A 19,763-nucleotide genomic window follows, 5' to 3' on the forward strand; every position below is an offset into this window, starting at 1 on the left:
GTCGCTAGGACTGCCAAATCGTCGCGGCTCATGAAGTTGGCCATGTATGGCACACCTTTGATGGTGACTATACGTCGGGGTCGTATCGATGGGTGCCAGGCACGGTCGACGTATTCTTCTGGCTTCTCGAATTAGACGCGATCGAACTCATCTTGGTTCGATGGTACCGCTGTAGCGGGGGTGGAGATGGGGTGAATAGCGGCGCGCCGACTTCATGACGACGCTTGACCAGCGTTTGGAAGCGATGGATGAAGTATGGTAAGGTTTCTTGGCGCATATCCCATGACAACCGCGCCCATTCCATGGCGACTTGGATCCGATGGATCTTTGTTGTAGGTCGGTGGTGGATGGCCAGGGCCTCGTACTCCGTCTTGACGTTGGCCGCGCCTTCCACGTAACGGTACTGCCCTGCCTCGATCGTCTCGATGAGAATTCCAAAAGCCTTTTGGTCGTCAAGGTCGGGCGGGTTCGTCGGGCGTACCGTGAATTGGTCAAGGATCCCTTTGGCCATGAGGCGGCCTTGGAAGTATGTATTCCAATCACAGTAATTGTGCTCGTTGAGCTTCATGGCGTTGGGTGTCGTCATGGGTCTTCCTTCTTGTTCGTTTTGCCTTGCGTAGGGGATGGGCTCAGTACCTGTTGAATTGATGGGATGCGACTTGCGACTTGGGTGAAGGCGGCTTGCGTTAGCGAGCGACTTACGAACAAGATAGGAAATCGGAAAGTGATTAAGGAGTGGTAAACTAATGAACTACTTCAACACATATATCCTCTTGTTCTCTTCTGCCTACGCACTTGAAGGTGACCTAGCGCCAATGCCCTTGATCGTCGCTGCATCTTCGTCTCTGGTGCAATGATGTAAGTGTGCAATGCTGTTCTGGTGATAAACATTGTCATCCAGGGTTCAAGTTGCGGTATCCGGATGATTCCGCTGCCATCAACATACACAAGTTCAAGACGATATCAGAGTCTGCCAAGCGTCACATTGTTGACATCTACAAAATGGATGGCGATTGAGCTGCAGTTGCAGAAGCGGATGAAGTCAAACCATCAACTGCTCGAGGTTGGCTGAACCTGGAATCAGTCACTCCGACCAGCGAGGCAATGATCACAGTGACTTCTATACTCATACATTTTAGGTGGCTACAAACCCCGCCTCCTCTCTCAGTGGAATGTCGATATGATCTGAACGTGGATCGATTGCGACTGTCAGATGGCCCTCAAGGAGGTCCGCACCAAGCTGACCTTGGAGCACCAGATCGAGGTGTCCTGCATGACGCTGTATCGTTCACTGGAGGAACGTGTCCTAGGGCCTCCACTACAGTATGAGCCACTGCAGACGGCCGCGCCGAGAACATGGGAGACATGGAAGTTGGAGCCTGATCGACCTAGAATTGGATTTTACGTCGAAAGTCAGATTGACAGAAATATATTGAGCCACTCCCTGATTTGAGCGCATAAACAGTGACATATTAGGAACGTCGCTTGAAATATACTGCAACCTGCTGGCGAAATATAACGAAGTGGAACCGCCGCGCATTGGTTGTTCATTTCACGAAAAAGTATGGTGAGGTCGTCAAATTAACCGAAAAAAGGTATATTACGATTTTAGATGCAAATCAAGTTAAATCTAGGCACTGCTTCATCAGGCGCTAACTTCCATGTTTTCAGCAAGACCGCAGAACACCTCGAGCTACAAGATGTAAGATTGTAGAGGATTCACGTCGACTCATATCTATGAATTAGACATGTTCATAACGCTATGCACCACCTGCGATTTACTTGATTTGCGTCTAAAATAGAAATAGATGGAACATCATCTGACATATATTGAGCAACGTGTGAAATATACCGGTAGGGTCTGGACGAAATATATTGAATGCTTGGCGAACAAAACGTGAATCAGTGCGAAATATACCGGAAAAACCTGAACTTAAACAGTACACTCGTTAATAACATGTGTGCATTCTTATCATCGTCTATCTTTGCGGTATCGGTCACTCGAGTCGCTGTCCGACCGCCGCCGGCTGCTGCCGCTTCGTCCTCGCTTCCTCGAAGTCCGTCTGTCGTCCGTCGAGTCACGCCGCGGCTTTTGTCGGCGGTCGCGTGACCGGCTGCGCGAGGAGTGATGATCCTTCCGCATCCCTCCATACTTGGTACCCGACCGCCCTCTATCTCTGTGGCGCCTGCTTCGAGAATGATGGTCGTCGGTGTCCCGAGGTTTCCTGTCTGTTGGTTTCGGCTCCTTGTCTAGATTAACTTTTGGTGGTTTTATAGCTGCCGAGGCTTGAGTGGCGGCCAATTCCAGTCGGAGGTCGCCCACGAGTTCCAGCTACATACAAACATAATTGGGAACAATCCCAACGAATACGTACCTCGTCGGGCTTGAGGTTGGTTTTTTCCCTGGGGTTTTCCATTCCCGGCAACAAATTAGACAATCCGCCCCGTTGAGCCGCCAAATATCGCTTTAAATCCGCGTCGGATTCCGTTCGCGAATCAAATTCCCCCCGCTGCCCCGCCTTCCACTCCTTGCATTCAATGTAGTAATCTTGGATCACATCGCACTCTATATACATACAGCCAATCCCCCATGAATTAGCATTTTAGTCTATTTCGTACGGTGTTTTCGTCTATTTCGTGCGGAAATAGAAGTCATTTATAGAAAAAAGGGTACTAAGTATTGTCGATTTGATACAAATTTGGGTGCAATCGAATAATCGCGCCGACCAAACCGATCCACAATCGATCTGATTGGTTGAATTTCATTGAGAAGGTTTTGATTGGCTAATAATTTTGAGCTTATCTTAGGTAGCCAATCAAATCGATTTAAATTCCAACGAGAAACCACGCCACAATGAAATTTCACTCGAATGCACAATAGCTTATATCGTACATACTATGTATACCAACTCCACAAGCATCAATCACAATCTCAACATAAAAAAACTCGTGAAAAATAATAATTTGTCCAGTCGAATGAGCAGCACCGAAAACTCGCCTGCCAATCGATATATTGACCAATCAACGACCACAACACAAATCCAGTAGCCAATCAAATTCCGTGTCCACAGCCCCAATTTCCACAACGAATACTGACTGAAAATAGTGTGTGACACTGGACGACTATCTATCTCTATAACACAAACCAAACCACAACCAACCAAGAAGCCCACACCTACCAACCACACCCATACAAATCAACAAGTTCTTTCCAATATAATGTGGATTCGGTACAGATTTCCAGACCCTGTCGAATCGAATGAATCGACGCTATTGGCCCATTATTCAATCTTGAGTGGATTTGATTGGCTCGTACAGAAAAAAGACCGAGTACATTCAACCCCCATCAGAACTTCAGAGTGATTCAATATTCATAAGACAAACCACGCGAATCTTGCAAGTTTATAGCGAATTCACAATATATTAATATATATATATATATCGGATACATGTGTACCATGTTCCAGCACTTTGTCCAGCTTGAGGCGTCGGATGGCCTTCGGGTCTGCCGCGCCCGTCGCGATGTACCACGCCGCCGCCGCCAGTGTCTTGACCGGGAACTCGATGCACATTTTGGTCCAATACCTACATGAGACAAAATCACATCAAATAGTGTATATCCCACGCCAAACAGTGTTAGAATCCGTACAATTCTTTGAGGGCAACGAACGCGGCGTCTTTGACCGCGGGTGGAAACGCGGCGGCGGCGGCGGCAAACGCGTCGAATGGGAGGGCGATTGTCAGGTCGAACTCGATGCCCTGGAGCACTTGAAGTTCGTAATGCAACAAGTGCAGCCGCTCCAGCTCTTCTTTTTCCTCATCCCCTGTCACCAGCGGGGTCTACATATATACATATCATAATGGGTACTCTAGTCTTGAAATATATATATGTATTTCAATTCATACCATTTACAACCTCTAGTATTTCGTACATGTCCTTGTATTCAATACCACTCACCTCTCCCCCACACACAGACACACACATCGAAAATACAATCAAAAAATTATTCTTTTTGAATATAATGATATCTTTTAAAAATTCAACTGACTATATATATATAGTCAGTCATACACAACGATATATATATATATATATTGGTCGACATCGATATATATATATATAGAAACAAACCAAAATGTTACTTTTTTTTGCATACCTCGAGCACATAATGCATGACGTGGACCATCCGGAGCAGCTTCATGCGCTGACTGGACGCTTTAGCCGAGAGGAAGAGCGCCGCCGCCGCCAGCTTGTACCGCTCCTTGGCGTAGAATCCGCGCTTGAACAGCGTCTGGTAGAAGCTCATGGCGGCGACCACGACATGCGCTTCCAGGCCCAGACATCGGCCCAATGTGTCGATGAAGGCGGCGCCGGTGAAGCGCCAGTGCCGCAGCTTGGCGCGGGGCGACCGGAACTCGACCGGCTCGAAGAACCACGCGATGTTGCCGCGGTCGAGTTCCCGGCGGAGGTCCAAACCTTCCTTGTCGAAGGGCGCGACGACGTTTTGGAGGATGCGCGGCGGCGCCTTCCGGACTTTGACTTCGCCTAGGACGACCTTTTTCCACTCCTTGAGCTTGCCGCGGTAGATGCCAAGTTCGTCCCATCGCCCGAGCGTCTTGAGCAGTTTCTTGCGGTGGTCCTCGATGGGCTTCATGTCGCGGGGCTTGTACGAGTCCCGCACACTTGCGTATTCCCGCACACATGCATGGAGAATGTGCTCGACCGTCGCCATCCATTCCATATGCCGAGTCCGGCGCACGGCGTCGAAGGACGCGGCGGTCGACTGTTTTCGAGAAGGGACGTCCACGACCGGCGCACCGATCTTGAGGAACTCGTGGAGCACGTAGAATAGCATCACTTTGTGGTTGAATGATTTGGTTCGATCGCTCAGAGCGAACGCGCGCAGCTTGATCTGAACCTGCACGGACAAAGCGTCATGCGCTGCCATCCACTGCGCGGTCTGGGACACGATGATCGGATCGATGTGCTTCTGCAGGAGGCGGTCCAGGAGCCCGTCAAGCGGTACGAGTGGGTCTGCCTTGTTCTTCTTGTGCCGTTCCCGCTTCTCGCGGAGCCGCGTCATCTCTGACGTCGACAGCGGCGTCGAGGGTTCCGCCATGATGGTGCCAGATGGAAGCCGTGCTGTGCCACCACAAAATTTCCAAATAGTCCTAATTAGGACTATTTTCAAAATTCGGCTTTTCCCAACGGCCAAAAAGCCGAATTAAATGCCCATTTAGGACCGTGTCCGAAGAATACACCTTCCACCTCCTCCTTCCCTCCATCCATCACAACACGAGCGACCGATAAGATGTGGCCATCCACGGCCTCGAGAGATGGTGAAAGCAGCATCATGTGTGCGCGCGGGGCGAATGGCGAATCCTCAAATGCCGCTTTATAGCGGCGGCAACGGTACGTTGGAGATTCGGTGGACGGGCTGTTGAGGGCGTGTAGTCGACATACAAAGAACAACGCTTCCCGAGGAACCATAGTACGATGTGCAAGCGATGACCCATAGCCGGCCAAACGTGGAGTAGGGCATGCATGCAGTCTGGCATGTCTGCATGAGATGTTGAGCAGACGTGTCGGTCACGGCGCAATCGGCACGCTTGCGCAGGTCGCTATTACGCCGAGCGATCGTTGGGGCCTGGGGGTTGGTTGGGTGTCGCTACACAGAAGACTTGGATGGCGCTTCGGACTCTTGTGAGCGGTCATCATGTGACCGCGGAATCGGCATGGTACGGAGTCAGTTCGATTTGGAGATTCTTGGCTGAGAGGGCAAGTACCTGTTCGCAAGTATACCATACAATCACCTATATAAATGGTTTTGAAGAATATTTACTTATTGGGGGACCTTTTGCCCAACTTTTGAACTTTTGTGCTAAATCTATCGGTCCATTCTTTGTACACTGACGTTTGTATATACGACCAATCTCACACTAATTTCAGTTACACACTAATTCGATGTTGATTTGGTCGAAGAGATTGTTGATTGGCCACTTGATTCTCGTTCTGGGTTTGATTGGCCGATCGATTGCCTCCAATTTTGACAATATAAACAAGACCCCGAAACGCACTGATAAATCGCCTGACAACCATCACAACTCAGATAACTACACCGTCGACCGTAACTCGTGCGGACCGCACGAATCTGAAACCTCGTCACGCGACCTACGGCACATGGAGTACAGTACTGTAGTGTGGACCGACCGCACTACTGTATATCTCAATCTACACGAATTAGCACTAATTTGGAATACAATATTTATGGACTATTAGTATCTTGGTATTTACTTGTACATGGGAATTGAAACAAAAATCAAACATCACAAATCAGCATTGATGCATTGAACAGTCAACAGAGCAGATACATCATATCCAAGGGTCCTTATACCATATTCTATGACTGCAGGACCAATTGGGCATCGTCGCATGCATCCCAAACCCCTAATACCTGTACTACACGAAATTGATCCACACAAATTACCAACAAATTCTGGGAATTCCATCGCACAAGTAAAATTAGTAGTGTTTACCGCACAAATTCTGCATCCACCCAATTCTCAATCTGCACCAATTATGGTCTTCAGTGTACTAGTACTGTACAGTACAGGTAGAGCACTACGTACGTATTAATAGTCTTCAGTGTACTAGTACTGTACAGGTAGAGCACTATTAATAGTAGGAGTAAGTAGCCATCCCCTCCTACCGTACGCAGCTAAAATAATCAGTCAACCTTGGTCAATTTACTCTCGGTCAAATAGTATTACTAGCCTACTAGTAATAGTACTACACAACTGAACGCGCCAACCGAATTCACATGGCCCACCAACTGGGTGCATCACTCTCCAGATCAGTGTGAAACTCATCACCCACAAGAATCCAAGATTTCAACGCGTCCGATATCAAAGCATCTAATTGTTGTCTTCACAACGCTGCAAATACTACATACTCTTCAATCCACGGGCCGCCGCCTTGTTAATGCTTGGTATTGATCCAACAGCTGAGCTACTTTTGGCACATGTTCCTTGTGTTTCGTCGTTTGTAGCCTGTGGAAGAACACTTACAGAAACCGTGCGAGGGGGTTGATACTGTATCAGATGTGATTGAAGTCAACAGAAATCGAATACTGTGTAGTACAAGTATGTAGGACTAGTACTGTACTGAGCTTACGAACGCATGTGCGGTCGGTCTACTAATTCAGATCGGACGTCCAAGTGATGTAACGTGGTCGCTGTGCTACGTACGTCCCTGCTAAGGCTGGCCATGGATGTATCATTTGCTTGGCATCTTATCTTGGCTGCCAAGGTGTGAAGATTCCAAACTGTCTCTCCAACTCCTGCCTTTTTTAGCGAAACGGGGCACTTGGTTCCGACGATCGTTTCAGTAAAATCTAACGGCAAATCGTCAGTCCACCAAGAAGTACATGAAATACTCAGGACACGACAGATGGAGGCCGGATGACACAATTCAATTGCTGCCTTCATACAGTAGTGGCGTCCTTGATAGAACTGTACAATACGCCAACACTCAAGCACGTGGTCGTAGGCGTCGTCGCTCCTTTAAACGTTCCGATTCAATTTTGAGAATTGTATACGCAGCGGCGCCTCAGCACTGCAAATTGCCCCAAGTCATTGTCCACCTTCTGAGAACGCGCAACGTGGAATGCCTAATATAACGGTTTGGAATCCCTAGTACAGTAAGTACTAGTATGTACTCCCAACATCGACTTTAATTACTCTAAGGAGTCGAGTTACATCTCGTTGTGTACGTTGTGCCTTTTCTATTAACTTCCATGTTAGGCACACCCATTCCAAAGCCTATGTATGTACCACGTGGTGAGCGGGGTAGATGCTGCATTCAGAACAGCTTGGTCCATCTTCCTTGGCGAAGCCATGTGGAAGAAGGCGATGCCTAATTCAAGCCTCGAATTCGGCTACGTTAGTGTCGTTTCGGCCCCTTGCCGAGTTAACAAGTTCAACTAATCAGATGGAAAGATTCACGCGATGGGATTGGCTAAAAGTCCAAGTTCAATTTGCCAGGTGGGGTCTGATTGAGCGGCGGCGGGCGGTAGCCACTTTCGAATTTGACCAAGACGTTAGGAGATAGTACCCAGGATGACGGAGCTGCAAACGTGTCGGTACAGCCATGGCAAGTGCAAGCAGCCCCGCGCCACCAAGAAGAATGGCACCATGCACACGCTATGCGAGTTCCACCGCACCAAGGCCTGCGCCCACCAAAAGAAGCTCGACGCCAAGCGCCGCGATGAGAAGCTCCGCCTTCTCGAGAACAAAAAGTCCATGAAACAACATCGTCACCCAGACATCCATCTTTGGAAAGAAGATGAGAACCGCATACCCATGATGGGCGCCGCCGACAAGTTCAAACCAGTGTGGGAAACGTCCGACAATGCGGCCGGTCTGTACTCAACGTACATTGGCAGCGTCAGCCACCACCAAAACCTCCATCAACACCATCCTCCTCCCCAAACTCACATTTCGCAACATACTCCCCGAAGTGACCTCTACGATAGCGGTGGCGGTGGCGGCGCTTACGACGACCACCAACAACGATACAAGTATTCCGCCACCCAAGGAGGCAACACCAGTAGTAGTACCTTACTATCCCGTACTAGTACCGAATCGCCGCTCGGACGAAGGGACGATTCGTCCCGCCCGCCGCCGTTTCCATCCCGCGCCGACGCAACGGCCGGTGGGTTCCCTTCATATGCGTCGCCCACGACGTACTCGACGTACACCGAGTCGGCGGTGTACGATCGCGACAACCACCATCTCCCGCCGCGCATGGTCCATCATGGTCCGCACATGACGACTTTCGACACTCGGTACGATTACTACGAAGACGCGCCGTCCCCTGCGGCGGGATATCCTAGCCGGCCGACGTCGGCGCTCACATTTGGACAGTATCCGCCGCAGCCAGTGTACCATCAATAAGGCGAGGTGGTGGAGGTTGGTTGATGTTAGTCGATGTGAGGTACTAGTAGGTAGGTAGGTCGTAGTTAGTCGTGGTATCAAATCGTACAGTGGTTCTTGTTTACTCATCGCTGGTGGCTACTTTCTGCTGCCACTGGTAGTTTGGGCGATAGTATCCACGAAAAGTACAGTACATGGTACTGTAATAGGTTATGTGAGAGGGGTACTGTAGTAAGTTCTACATAGTAACGTTAGTATTAGTTCTACGTAGTATTACTAAGTTTTTAGTACGTACAGTAGTACCACAATACTTCGAAGCAGTATTATTCTGGTACCCCCGGTACGTAGTAGTACTAAATACAGTACTACAGTATGTATTGATACTACGTAGTATTAATAGTAAGTACTGTTAGTATCTATTAATAGTATTACTGAAGTACTATTATTATTAATACGACTTACTGTAACTTACAAGGAACAAGAAACAAAAATAAATACATACACACATACAAATTGCAATATATATTATTTTATCCCAGGAGTTGAACCAAGTCCATCCATCCTCATGTTCGACATCAAGGTGCTCAAGTTGTTCAACACTCCATAGGTGTTGTCTACAGTAGATATATGCGTGTTAGAAGGTGTTGCAGCCCTGGTCTCCGATCCTCGTTCCAGTTTGGCGGAATGTCCATACCCGAAATCGGGTGTTCGTCAATTTTTTGATAGAAATTGTCCATTTAATATCGAAGATTGTATTGAATTTGTGTTCGTGTGTTGCTTTCATGATTGGTTGAATTCTGGTGCGAAAGCAGTTCATTGGGTTTCGCCTTCTTCTACTGAGAACACTTGGATATATCTTTGGTCAAAATATTCATATTCCTTCCCCTTCGTTTCTCATAAATGCTGAAACACTTATTCGAACAGTAACTGGTAGTAGCCGCTTTTCAACACTGATTACTCGTACCGTCGAACGATTGTTAATAGTATGTGGGCGTTAGTAGTCGCATCGTCAGCGATGTGTCGGGCACTTGGTTGTACAGTTGAGTACACCCCCAACTATTAATAGTATTACTAGTAAGACTTTGTACTATTAATACTTAGTATCATTAAGTAGTAGCCGCTTTTCAACACCCGACGATCGATTACTCTACCGTCGAACGATTGTTAATAGTATTAATATGTGGGCGTTAGTTGTCGCATCGTCAGCGCTGTGTCGGGCACTTAGTTGTACACCCCCAACTAGTATTACTAGTAAGACTTAGTACTATTAATACTTTGTTGTTTTCAACATGGTTGAAAACTTATTTCAACTACTATTACGTACTAGTAGTACACGATTGAGAAAGGCAACCCAAAGCCATTTTCCCCTCGAAGCCACGACATAACGGCTTTGGTTGTACACGGTATGAATGTCGGTCATATCGATAAAGCAAAATGGGGGGGTGACCCCAAGGTCCCTTCGAGGAGGCTCCTGGAGGGCAAGGACTTGGCACACCTCAAACAATAACGGAACAAGTTGTTCATGACGTTCTACTGGTGAGGCAGGCGGCCGTCCCATGCGGTAGTATAACCACGCAAGTGCCTTCGTTTGATATTGAAGGCGCTACCACGCGTTTCCAGTTATTTCGGTCACGGAAAGGACTTCCATCGTGAGGTCGATCGCAGGTAGCTGGCAACCATCGAGAAAACTACTGAGGAGGTGGCGCTTGATTCCGGACGAGGCTTGCAGCACCATATCGCACAGATCCCAGCATGGATTCGGATCAAACCCCGTCGCGCGAACGCAATCGAGTGACCTTGTTGAAGCAGGCGCTGCAACTGGGCGACATTCGCGCTGATTTCAGATGGAGTGATGCCCGCCGCGTTAGGGTTGAACAGAGGCTGCGGGGGAAGGCTGAAAGGATGGTTGTGACGGAGCGATATGTACCGTATGGCGGCGCTTGTCGGCATGTTGGTCCATTCTACACTAGTATGAAGAATTTGGAAATGGAGCGGGTTTCGAATTTGTCACTTGAAGTTTGACATGGAGTTCGCGCGCGCAAAAACTATCTTGCTTTTTGTATACGAAATACAATCATAAAGTATAATTCGAAGAAACACAATGTCAGCACACTTGGATCAACGCGATTGTCCAGCGCGCGCTCACAACGAACATGGGCACGAACGTAGCAGGATGGCATCTAACGTACTTACCTCCTCCACCCACGAGCGATATGATCATGCGTCGAGATGACCACTCTCGGCATGCTGCGGGAGTCGGCCTCGTGGTACACTCAAGGTGACGATTCATCCTCGATTCTCCAACCGAACTACCGGGGGACTGTGCCGCCCTGCTGATGCATTTTCTGACCGTACAACACGCGAGTGGATGATGTGTGATGATGATGCTGTAAGGTCGTTCGGAAGCGTCCATCCAGTCCTCCATCCCACGACACGATCATGCCAACACGATGTACGACAAAACAAGGTGTTTATTAAGGTTTAGCACGCAGGCTTGGTGGTGGTAGGCGACGGGGTTGACGACGACAAGCTCGCGATGGCGCGCTCGATGTTCAAGCGACCGTACCCGTACACGTTGTTGGGGTACTGGAGCTCCGAGACGCCGCCGCACGTTTGGTTGGTGGGGGTCAAAGACGCGGTATCGGTCGTGGAAATGAACGCCTTGTAAATCTGGTCGTAGGTGACGCCGGGCTTGGCGGCAAGGATCAGCGCGACGGCACCAGTGACGTGGGGTGTCGCCATGGACGTGCCCGAGTACACCGCGTACGACGTGTCGCTGGTGGGTACCGACGACCGGATGCTCTGGCCTGGCGCCGAGATGTCCGGCTTGATGCGTCCGTCAGGGGCAGGGCCACGACTTGAGAAGGACGCGATGGCGTCTGTCTTTTGGGTCGCGCCGATGCCAAACGTGAGCTTGCCTTGGCCGGGGGACCCCACCGTGGAGCACTTGGGTCCGGCGTTGCCGTTGGCGAAGACCGGGATGATGTTGGCCTTGCGCCATGCGGCGATGGTGGCGTCATAGAACGTGTCGGACGCATCGTTAGACCCCCACGAGTTGTTGACAACATGCGCCGCCTTGGTGCAGTCGGGGTTGTTACCGTTCACGTCGGTGGGGCACAGCATGAACTCACCGCACTTGAGCAGCGCGTACTCAGGGCAGTCCTGGTCATCACAGCCCAAGCACGCGATCCACGATGCTTCGGGGGCGACCCCCACGCCGGTCGTGCCCACGCTCGTGCCCATCGTGTGCGAGCCGTGGCCGGCCACATCTACCGGTGCCGTGTTGTTATGGTACGGGTCAAACCAGCCGTGATCGGCGCGGAAGTTGGTTTTGAGCGCTTCATGGGTCCCACGGACACCCGTGTCGATGCCACCCACGACGACGCCCTTGCCCTTGTTGCCGCTGGCCCATACATTGGCGGCGCCGATGACATCGACGCCCCATTCATTGGCATGGGGTGATGACGCGCTTTCTTGTTCGATTTTGATGGGCGGGAGGTGCGCGGTCACGGCCGGACGGATCTTGTCCACGCTTGGGATGGCGGCAAGTGTGTTCAATAGACTCTCGGAGGGGTTCGTGATGTACACGACGTTGGACGCCCACAGCGAGTCAAACGTAAGCGTGGTTTCCGTGGTGGATTCGAACGCATGGAGCGCGGCTAGGACGTCGGAATGGGAGGTCTTGGCGTGCGCCACCAACGCTTGACGGATGGACGCGATGTGCGCGCCGCGGGAAGTCGCAGAGTTGATGTCGGGGACAGAGGCCAGCACTTCTTGGTGGCTCTTCTTGAACGAGACGATGACAGCGGGCACGGAGCCGGATTGTTCGAGGTGGCGGTGGATGCCGTTGGTGAACTTGTCGGACGCGGACGCGATGGCGATGGCGGCGACGAAAAGGGCGGAGGGGGCAGGGAATGCCATGGAGATGATCGTGGTGTGTATCTATTCAACGGGGGGAATTCGAAAGTGACGAGCGATGCATGGTGGACATACATCTATCTGCCATGCATTGTAGAGAGATATTGAACCTGGTCGACCGACCAGGGACGGCATCCCGTTGGTAATGCGGACTAAAGTGCAAGGTAAGTACGTTGTGTATTTACACAAATATGCTTGGATCTTGAAGTGGTACGAATTATTGAAATTTGCAATATATATATATATATATACCAATGATGCATGCACATTACAGTATTGGAAGAATGGTAATGTAAGTCCAACACACGCACGTCCCTGGCAATGTTTCTCGTGTAGTTAACTGGTAAGTCACGATCGATCGCCATTGAACCATCCCACTCATTGAAGGCGGAATTCTTCATGTACTGTAGCAACTTATTGCTCCTTTTACCCACAATTTGGACGTTTGTGCTGAATCGCCAAATCTATCGATCGATTCTTTGTACTGAATTTTGTATGGAAAAAATGGTCATTGGTGTCACACTAATTGAAGTCGCACACTAATTCAATGTTGGTGATGGTTTCCTGCAATCTGATTGGCTCAATTCTTCTGCCGATTCTTCTGTACATTTGGCTGTGTCGATTCATTCTCCAGTTTACAATTACTAAAAGCGCTTTGTTGTTCCCGACGGAGACTCTGTTGGGAGAACGATTGTGCATTTGCATTCGAATCCATTTGATCCTATTTAAGCTTGTTCAACCTATACGATACAAAGATTAGTATATATATATGGTTTTGCCCAATGCGGAGGTACAGTGTCGAGTCAAACATTTGGATTGGCTGTAATTTACCAGAACGTGATTTGATTGGCTTAGGAGGTTCTTCGACCCATTCTCTTAAGACGTCGATTTGACAACAACATGTTCATAAGCACTGTCGTACTGCAGGATGGATCAATTTCGTTGGAGTACTATTATTAATAGTAATACTAGCTAGTACTTCGAAGTATTAATAGTAGCGAATTCACAAAATAACGTTAAACGTTATGGTTATATACACGTATAAGCTCAGTCGGTAGAGCATGGTGCTAATAACGCCAGGGTCCTGGGTTCGAGCCCCAGTATGACCATCCTTTTTCTTCTTTTAACTCCCCTTCTTACTTCTTACGTTTTCAAATCGTACCGTATAAAACAAACTAATTATCCGGATGCAAACACAAGTCAGCATCGGCGGCGGTGGGAGACCACGTTGTAGTCGAGTGGATCCATCCGGCTTGCTCCATGTGCAGGAGTTGCTGCATCATCTTCTTATGTAGCTCCACCATGGCCACCTTCATGACGACTATTTTCTGACCATCGTCTAGCTCTGGATGCTGCTCATAGAGGGGCACGAGCACGTCGTTGCCGAGCCGCTCCAGCGTGTGGAGGCACATGGCAGTGACCACGTCGTCTCCAATGTCAACAAACGGTCCGTTCCATGGCACTGTCTGTCTGGTGTCCTCCTACTTTGTCCTCGTCAAGCTTCACGCCACGACAGCATGCGATCTCGTGTTCCTTACCGACGTCGCTCCAGATGCTTGCCCCATCGTCCACGATGCATCCAAGTACATCTTCTTGCGCTCTTCCGCGTGTCGCATGCGTTCGATCCGCTTCTTCTCTTCCCGAACAGCCTTGCGGCGCATACTCAAGCCCTTGTCGCTGCGCATTTTGATCGCGTTCTGTTCTAATCGATGCGCGTCGCATAGCTTGAGCTGCTTGCCGTTCTTCCACGAGCGCTTCTCGCTACACTTGCCCGACTTGTACATGCACAGCTCATCGTGATGGTCGTCGTCAGCATGCACGTGCGAGATCTCCGCCGCGTCCGCCGTGTCCATCAAGTCTCGGTCACACTTCCAGCAGCACCTACACGCGTTTGGATATGCCAACACATACGCACACATCCTCCCAGCCGTTTCGCTTTCGATTTTTTCCGTGTAACTGCCATGTCCATCCTCTCCTCACGACGTGATTGTCATATTCGAGGATCGATGCCTACGTCCAATGCAAGACATCAAGCGATGCTGCCGTCAGATGCATGATATGCTCTCGCCTCGATATTGTTTCTTGGAGAAATCGACCATAAAATGTAGTATCATATAAAATGTAGGAGTTTTGCATATTCACAGTCAGTTATAAAATGTTCGACAAATGGGCCAAACAAATCCTTGGGCCAAACATCGATGAAGTACCATTGGTTGAAATTTTGAGTTGTATCAATTTCATTGGCTAGTCGATTGTCTTCCCGCTATTTGATTGGACTGTATGCTCTGTCTATCCGGATTCGGATAAGTGTCGGGCGATGGATTTCGAAGGCTGGAAAGATGATTAACAAGTGGCAAAGTACTAAAGTGCTAGTTGTACACCATGTACTTGGGCGTGGACGAGAACTTTTGGTACCCCTTGATCACCTTGTTGACCGACTCGAGGAAATCCTTCTCGCTCACGCTTTTGCGGCGCGCTCGGATCGCATACATGCCCGCCTCGGTGCACACACTGCGCAGCTCCGCCCCTGTAAAAACCAAAAAGTATCACTTTTCGTCCAAAACGTATCACTTTTCATCAATAATTAAAAACAAAATATCACTTTTCATCCAGAGAGTAGTAAAATCGCTCAGAATCGTTCAAAATGTATCACTTTTACAACATATATGTGTGGTACCCGTGGTGTTGGGGCAGAGGCGTGCAATGAGCTCAAAGCGAATATTGCGGTCACAACTCATGCTCTTCGCGTGGATTTGGAGGATTTGCGTCCGCCCCTCCAGCTCGGGGACCGTGAATTCGACCTTCCGATCCAGCCGCCCCGGGCGCATGAGGGCCGGGTCCAGCGTATCCGGTCGGTTCGTCGCCATTAGCACCTATATATATATACAACGATGATATGGAGATATATAAACCAGTTTCAAAATACATTAGGAAATAGTAATATATTATTATGGGAAAAATATCATTTTAGTATCACATCGATTCAGAACAAGCATTCGAGTGGGTGTTGGTTCAATAATCCAAGGAGCAGCAAACCATACGGTATATATCGGTAGACAAGACTTCGACCAATCAAAACCCACAACAAGCCAATCAAATGATTATGTTCTCGCTTCAACGGTTCTTCCACATCGAAATTTGTGTGTGACTTTAATTAGTGTGAAACTGTTTTACATTCAAATTACACATCATAATGTACGGATGAAAAAAAATATTTTAAAAAAATATTTATGTCTACCCAACGAATCCAAAACATTGCTGAAAAACGATGAAAAAATATGAAAAAAAGATGAAAAAACGACGTACTTTGATGTTCCCCCGGGGGTCAAACCCGTCGAGCTCGGTGACAATCTGAAGCATCGTGCGCTGGACTTCGTTGTCCGTGCCACCTTCCTCCTGTGTCCATCATGAGATATCGATGGAAGTTGATGGAAGAACGAACGTACGCCGCTGCTGCGGGCGCCGCCGATGGCGTCGACTTCGTCAAAGAAGACAATGCATGCCTTCTTGGACCGGGCCATCGTGAACAGTTCGCGGACCATGCGCGCGCCTTCGCCGACGTACTTCTGGACGAGTTCGCTGCCGATCACGCGAATGAAGCATGCGTCCGTGCGGTTCGCGACGGCGCGCGCAGACAGCGTCTTCCCAGTCCCAGGCGGACCGTACAGCAACACGCCTTTGGGGGGGTCGATGCCGAGGTTGACAAACCGTTCGGGGTGCAGCAACGGCAGCTCCACGACTTCGCGCAGCTTTTCCAGCGAGTCCTTGCACCCGCCCACGTCGTCGTAGGTCACATCGGGCTTGTCTTCTACCGTCATGAGCGATACCTACGACGAAACGTCACAAAAGTCGAAACGACGATGAATGGATACTACCGTGGGATCGATCTTGGGAGGCAACGGGATCTGGATCGCATACTTGGTGCGGTCGACACCCACCCGCATGCCTTCCTCAATGTCCGTGGGCGCGACCTTCTCGCCGAGACCGACCACGAACTTTGCAATTTGCTTGACATTGATCATGTACTTGGCGTCGTCCTCGCCGGCGTTGATGATCTTGGTGCATCGCGCGACTTGCAGTGGCTGTTCTTCCTGGAGCATCTGCTTGTCGCTGACGAGATCCCATTGGGAAGGAATCGACAGCCCCGTGTCGCTCTCCTTGATCCCGACCAAGTCGTTGACGCTTTGCTGCACCTTCTTGATGTCGTCCTCGACGCTCTTGATGCTGCGCGAGTACGGTCCGAGGCCGTACGTCTTGAGCAGCGCGATATCGCCCTCGTCCAGGATCTTGGACGGGGGTTCATTCAGCTCATCCTCGTTGTCATACTCGTTGACGTTCTTCGTCTGGCATTCTCCCTTGGACATGTCGCTGCTGCTTCCTTCTTCGAACGATCTTGCGTTGGAATTATGGCCAAACCTGGCATTGCCCCAGATTTTCACGGACGCTTTTCATTGGCTAAAATAAAACACCACAAAAGAGTTTTTTTCACGTTTTGTTTCAAACATTTCGTGGTTTTCTCGAATTTGTCTAATTTTTTATGAAATCAACGCAATTATTTCGTCGGTTTTGAACTTTACACGAAAACGAGAACGGCGGCGGTGATTTCCATCACGAGGCGGACGGCGGCATGAAGGTCGGCGTGGTGGGGCTTGGGGCCATCGGGTCTCTCTTCTTTAACCGGATCCTCCATCAGATCAACCCGCGCAACATGCCGCGAAGCAAGACAGACAGAACCAACCAGATCTATGCCCTCGTCAAGCATGCCCACCTCCCGCACCTGAAGAAGGTGTCCATCTTGGACCAACAGCGACGCCTCGTGCTAGAGGTACCGACGCATACGTCGCCGAACGCCGATGCGTTCTGCACGGACTACTTTGTCCAGCAAGCTCGGTCGCTGGACGCGTTGCTTGTGACCGTCAAATCCACAGACACGTACGAAGTCGCGGCGCGGCTCAAGGTGCATCCTAAACCTTCCATTCAACGATATGTGACCTCGTGCATATCGATCCCTGACTATGTACATCCCATGGTTCGAACAGGCTGGGAACGCCATCAACAAAGACTCGTTGGTGATATCTCTCCAGAATGGTACGTACTTCTCGGTCTCCACGACGTTCGTTCTCATGATATGCAATACAGGTCTGGGCAACGTCAAGATCCTCAAGGACGTGCTCGAGACCGACAATGTGCTGCACGGTGTCACATACATGAGCGGGGTGTCCATCGGTCCTGGCTCCGTCATCCAAGGCGGCGCCGGCACGACCATCATCCAAAACGCCGAACATTTGAGTGATTCCGTCCAGGACACATTGGGGCACTTGTGTACGCTCTTGGCAGCATCAGGTATATATACGACTAATGGGAAATCTCCCATGGGATTGGTGTGGGTCCATGAGGAAATATCCCATTCACTTTTTCATTTTCAAAAGGGATCCAATCCCAATTGGTGCCGTCCCACGACCTGCAATCGGTCGTGTGGACCAAACTCATGGTCAACGCGGGGATTAATCCCCTTGGCGCGATTCTGAACGTCCCCAACAAGGTACTACTGGGAAGAAATCCCTTCAATATCGATATTCAGATGGAACGAGAGCGTGGTCACAGGTCAAGACAATTTGGCGATCGTCGAAGCCATCGTGAACGAAGTGGCGGCCGTGGCCAACGCCCAAGGCATCACGCTCAACCTCCATGTACGTCTATATATATTTATAATAATAGAAACAATGAATATATATATATATTGTGCTTTCGAGTGAAATTTCGTGTTGTGGCGTGGTTTCTCGTTGGAATTTAAATCGATTTGATTGGCTACCTCAGATGAGCTCAAATTATTCACCAATCAAAACCTTCTCAATGAAATTCAACCAATCAGATCGATTGTGGATCGGTTTGGTCGGCGCGATTCGATTGCACCCCCTCCCCAAATTTGTATCAAATCGACAATATATATATATATAAATATTGTCTCTTCTACTCTAAATTTCCACCGGCGGTTGGGTGAATGAACCGCCGAACAATCGCCGGGACCTTCAAAATTTCATATAAAACGAAGTTGAAGAGGTATCTTTGTGACTGCAATACTACAATCAATCTTTTTAGCCAATCAAATTGTAACCTTCATTCTTCGTAGCCAATCATACTCGTTTGCTCGAGTAGTTGGCGATTTCATCAATTCCCCAAAATAGGCACATGAAAAGCACAATATATATATATATATCATAGCGGGGCGTTTTGATTCTACTATTCAATTGAAGATTATTCATGTTTTTTCTCCTTTTTTTAAAAGTGCAAACAAATGCACAACATGGATAATAATGGTAGTATACTGAACACCATGTTAAAATTAATTGATTGATTTTTCAATGCGATTTTGATTCGTTCTAATTGTTCCAAATAGAAATGATCTTGTAGTTAGTTTAGATATAGTCTATTCCTCCTAAATCATCGATCCCTCGTCTAATGATAATATATTTTACATATACTAGGACCAGACGCCGCTGGCATTCACGACGGCAGCGGCGGCAGCGACGGGCGCCAACTTTTGCTCCATGTGCGTAGACATCCAGCGCCGCAAGCCGACGGAAATCGGGTCCATTAACGACATGATCGTGGCTTATGGGCAGCAAACTGGAGTTCCCACGCCCTGCAATGCATTCCTCACCCACGTTATCAAAGCCCTTGAGCGAGTATCGACACTATCTTAACAAATGTAGACCATCCATAATCACAAAAGGTGGCTACCGGTAGATATATGTTTCCACGTGTTTATCTGCAGGAAAATGCATGTGCTACAAGGACTTGAACAAATAATGATAGTGGTGGCCAATTGCTATATATAATGTAGCAGCCCATGTACTATTATTAAAAGTATATAATATATCCATCGGATCCTTATTAACAATTGTCGACCA

The 19,763-nt window shown here is 48.9% G+C and overlaps 7 protein-coding genes and 1 non-coding gene across 13 annotated transcripts; 3 read left to right on the top strand and 5 right to left on the bottom strand.

Annotated features, from left to right (window-relative positions):
* Nucleotides 1-67: 67 nt before the first annotated feature.
* H257_16868 (hypothetical protein) lies at nucleotides 68-586 on the bottom strand (the record flags this gene model as incomplete). Its single annotated transcript, XM_009845457.1, has 1 exon — nucleotides 68-586. One exon carries the CDS (start codon nucleotides 584-586, stop codon nucleotides 68-70), a length of 519 nt encoding a protein of 172 aa, XP_009843759.1.
* Nucleotides 587-1,927: 1,341 nt separating this feature from the next.
* Nucleotides 1,928-5,891, bottom strand: H257_16869 (hypothetical protein). 3 transcript variants are annotated; one of them, XM_009845458.1, is made up of 5 exons: nucleotides 4,158-5,891; nucleotides 3,650-3,840; nucleotides 3,458-3,585; nucleotides 2,376-2,566; nucleotides 1,928-2,332 (listed from the first exon to the last, which is right to left on the bottom strand). In XM_009845458.1, the coding sequence occupies exons 1-5, from the start codon at nucleotides 5,118-5,120 to the stop codon at nucleotides 1,973-1,975; spliced, it is 1,833 nt and encodes a 610-aa protein (XP_009843760.1). In that variant the 5' UTR covers nucleotides 5,121-5,891; the 3' UTR covers nucleotides 1,928-1,972. The 3 variants fall into 3 exon arrangements, with proteins under 3 accessions (XP_009843760.1, XP_009843762.1, XP_009843761.1); XM_009845460.1 differs by having other exon boundaries at nucleotides 1,928-2,566; XM_009845459.1 differs by lacking the exons at nucleotides 1,928-2,332; nucleotides 2,376-2,566 and having other exon boundaries at nucleotides 3,407-3,585.
* A 2,164-nt stretch (nucleotides 5,892-8,055) lies between these two features.
* Nucleotides 8,056-9,062, top strand: H257_16870 (hypothetical protein). Its single transcript, XM_009845461.1, has one exon. The coding sequence runs from the start codon at nucleotides 8,119-8,121 to the stop codon at nucleotides 8,953-8,955; it is 837 nt and encodes a 278-aa protein (XP_009843763.1). The 5' UTR covers nucleotides 8,056-8,118; the 3' UTR covers nucleotides 8,956-9,062.
* Nucleotides 9,063-11,390: 2,328 nt separating this feature from the next.
* H257_16871 (hypothetical protein) lies at nucleotides 11,391-13,025 on the bottom strand. The gene has a single exon (XM_009845462.1). It carries the CDS (start codon nucleotides 12,853-12,855, stop codon nucleotides 11,416-11,418), a length of 1,440 nt encoding a protein of 479 aa, XP_009843764.1. The 5' UTR covers nucleotides 12,856-13,025; the 3' UTR covers nucleotides 11,391-11,415.
* Nucleotides 13,026-13,887: 862 nt separating this feature from the next.
* H257_16872 lies at nucleotides 13,888-13,961 on the top strand. The gene has a single exon. It is a non-coding gene; the product is annotated as a tRNA-Ile (tRNA).
* On the bottom strand, nucleotides 13,888-14,795 carry H257_16873 (hypothetical protein). Its single transcript, XM_009845463.1, has 2 exons — nucleotides 14,391-14,795; nucleotides 13,888-14,333 (listed from the first exon to the last, which is right to left on the bottom strand). The coding sequence occupies exons 1-2, from the start codon at nucleotides 14,769-14,771 to the stop codon at nucleotides 14,028-14,030; spliced, it is 687 nt and encodes a 228-aa protein (XP_009843765.1). The 5' UTR covers nucleotides 14,772-14,795; the 3' UTR covers nucleotides 13,888-14,027.
* Nucleotides 14,796-15,015: 220 nt separating this feature from the next.
* H257_16874 (26S protease regulatory subunit 7) lies at nucleotides 15,016-17,263 on the bottom strand. The gene is made up of 5 exons (XM_009845464.1): nucleotides 16,728-17,263; nucleotides 16,299-16,679; nucleotides 16,159-16,248; nucleotides 15,530-15,725; nucleotides 15,016-15,379 (listed from the first exon to the last, which is right to left on the bottom strand). Exons 1-5 carry the CDS (start codon nucleotides 17,214-17,216, stop codon nucleotides 15,222-15,224), a joined length of 1,314 nt encoding a protein of 437 aa, XP_009843766.1. The 5' UTR covers nucleotides 17,217-17,263; the 3' UTR covers nucleotides 15,016-15,221.
* Nucleotides 17,264-17,411: 148 nt separating this feature from the next.
* H257_16875 (hypothetical protein) lies at nucleotides 17,412-19,599 on the top strand. 4 transcript variants are annotated; one of them, XM_009845468.1, is made up of 7 exons: nucleotides 17,412-17,494; nucleotides 17,546-17,809; nucleotides 17,892-17,940; nucleotides 17,992-18,195; nucleotides 18,282-18,394; nucleotides 18,444-18,542; nucleotides 19,338-19,599. In XM_009845468.1, the coding sequence occupies exons 1-7, from the start codon at nucleotides 17,480-17,482 to the stop codon at nucleotides 19,554-19,556; spliced, it is 963 nt and encodes a 320-aa protein (XP_009843770.1). In that variant the 5' UTR covers nucleotides 17,412-17,479; the 3' UTR covers nucleotides 19,557-19,599. The 4 variants fall into 4 exon arrangements, with proteins under 4 accessions (XP_009843770.1, XP_009843767.1, XP_009843768.1 ...); XM_009845465.1 differs by having other exon boundaries at nucleotides 17,412-17,809; XM_009845466.1 differs by having other exon boundaries at nucleotides 17,412-17,809; nucleotides 18,446-18,542.
* The last annotated feature ends 164 nt before the right edge of the window (nucleotides 19,600-19,763 follow it).

This window comes from Aphanomyces astaci (assembly GCF_000520075.1).
Source record: "Aphanomyces astaci strain APO3 unplaced genomic scaffold supercont1.93, whole genome shotgun sequence".
Taxonomy (NCBI): domain Eukaryota; phylum Oomycota; class Saprolegniomycetes; order Saprolegniales; family Verrucalvaceae; genus Aphanomyces; species Aphanomyces astaci.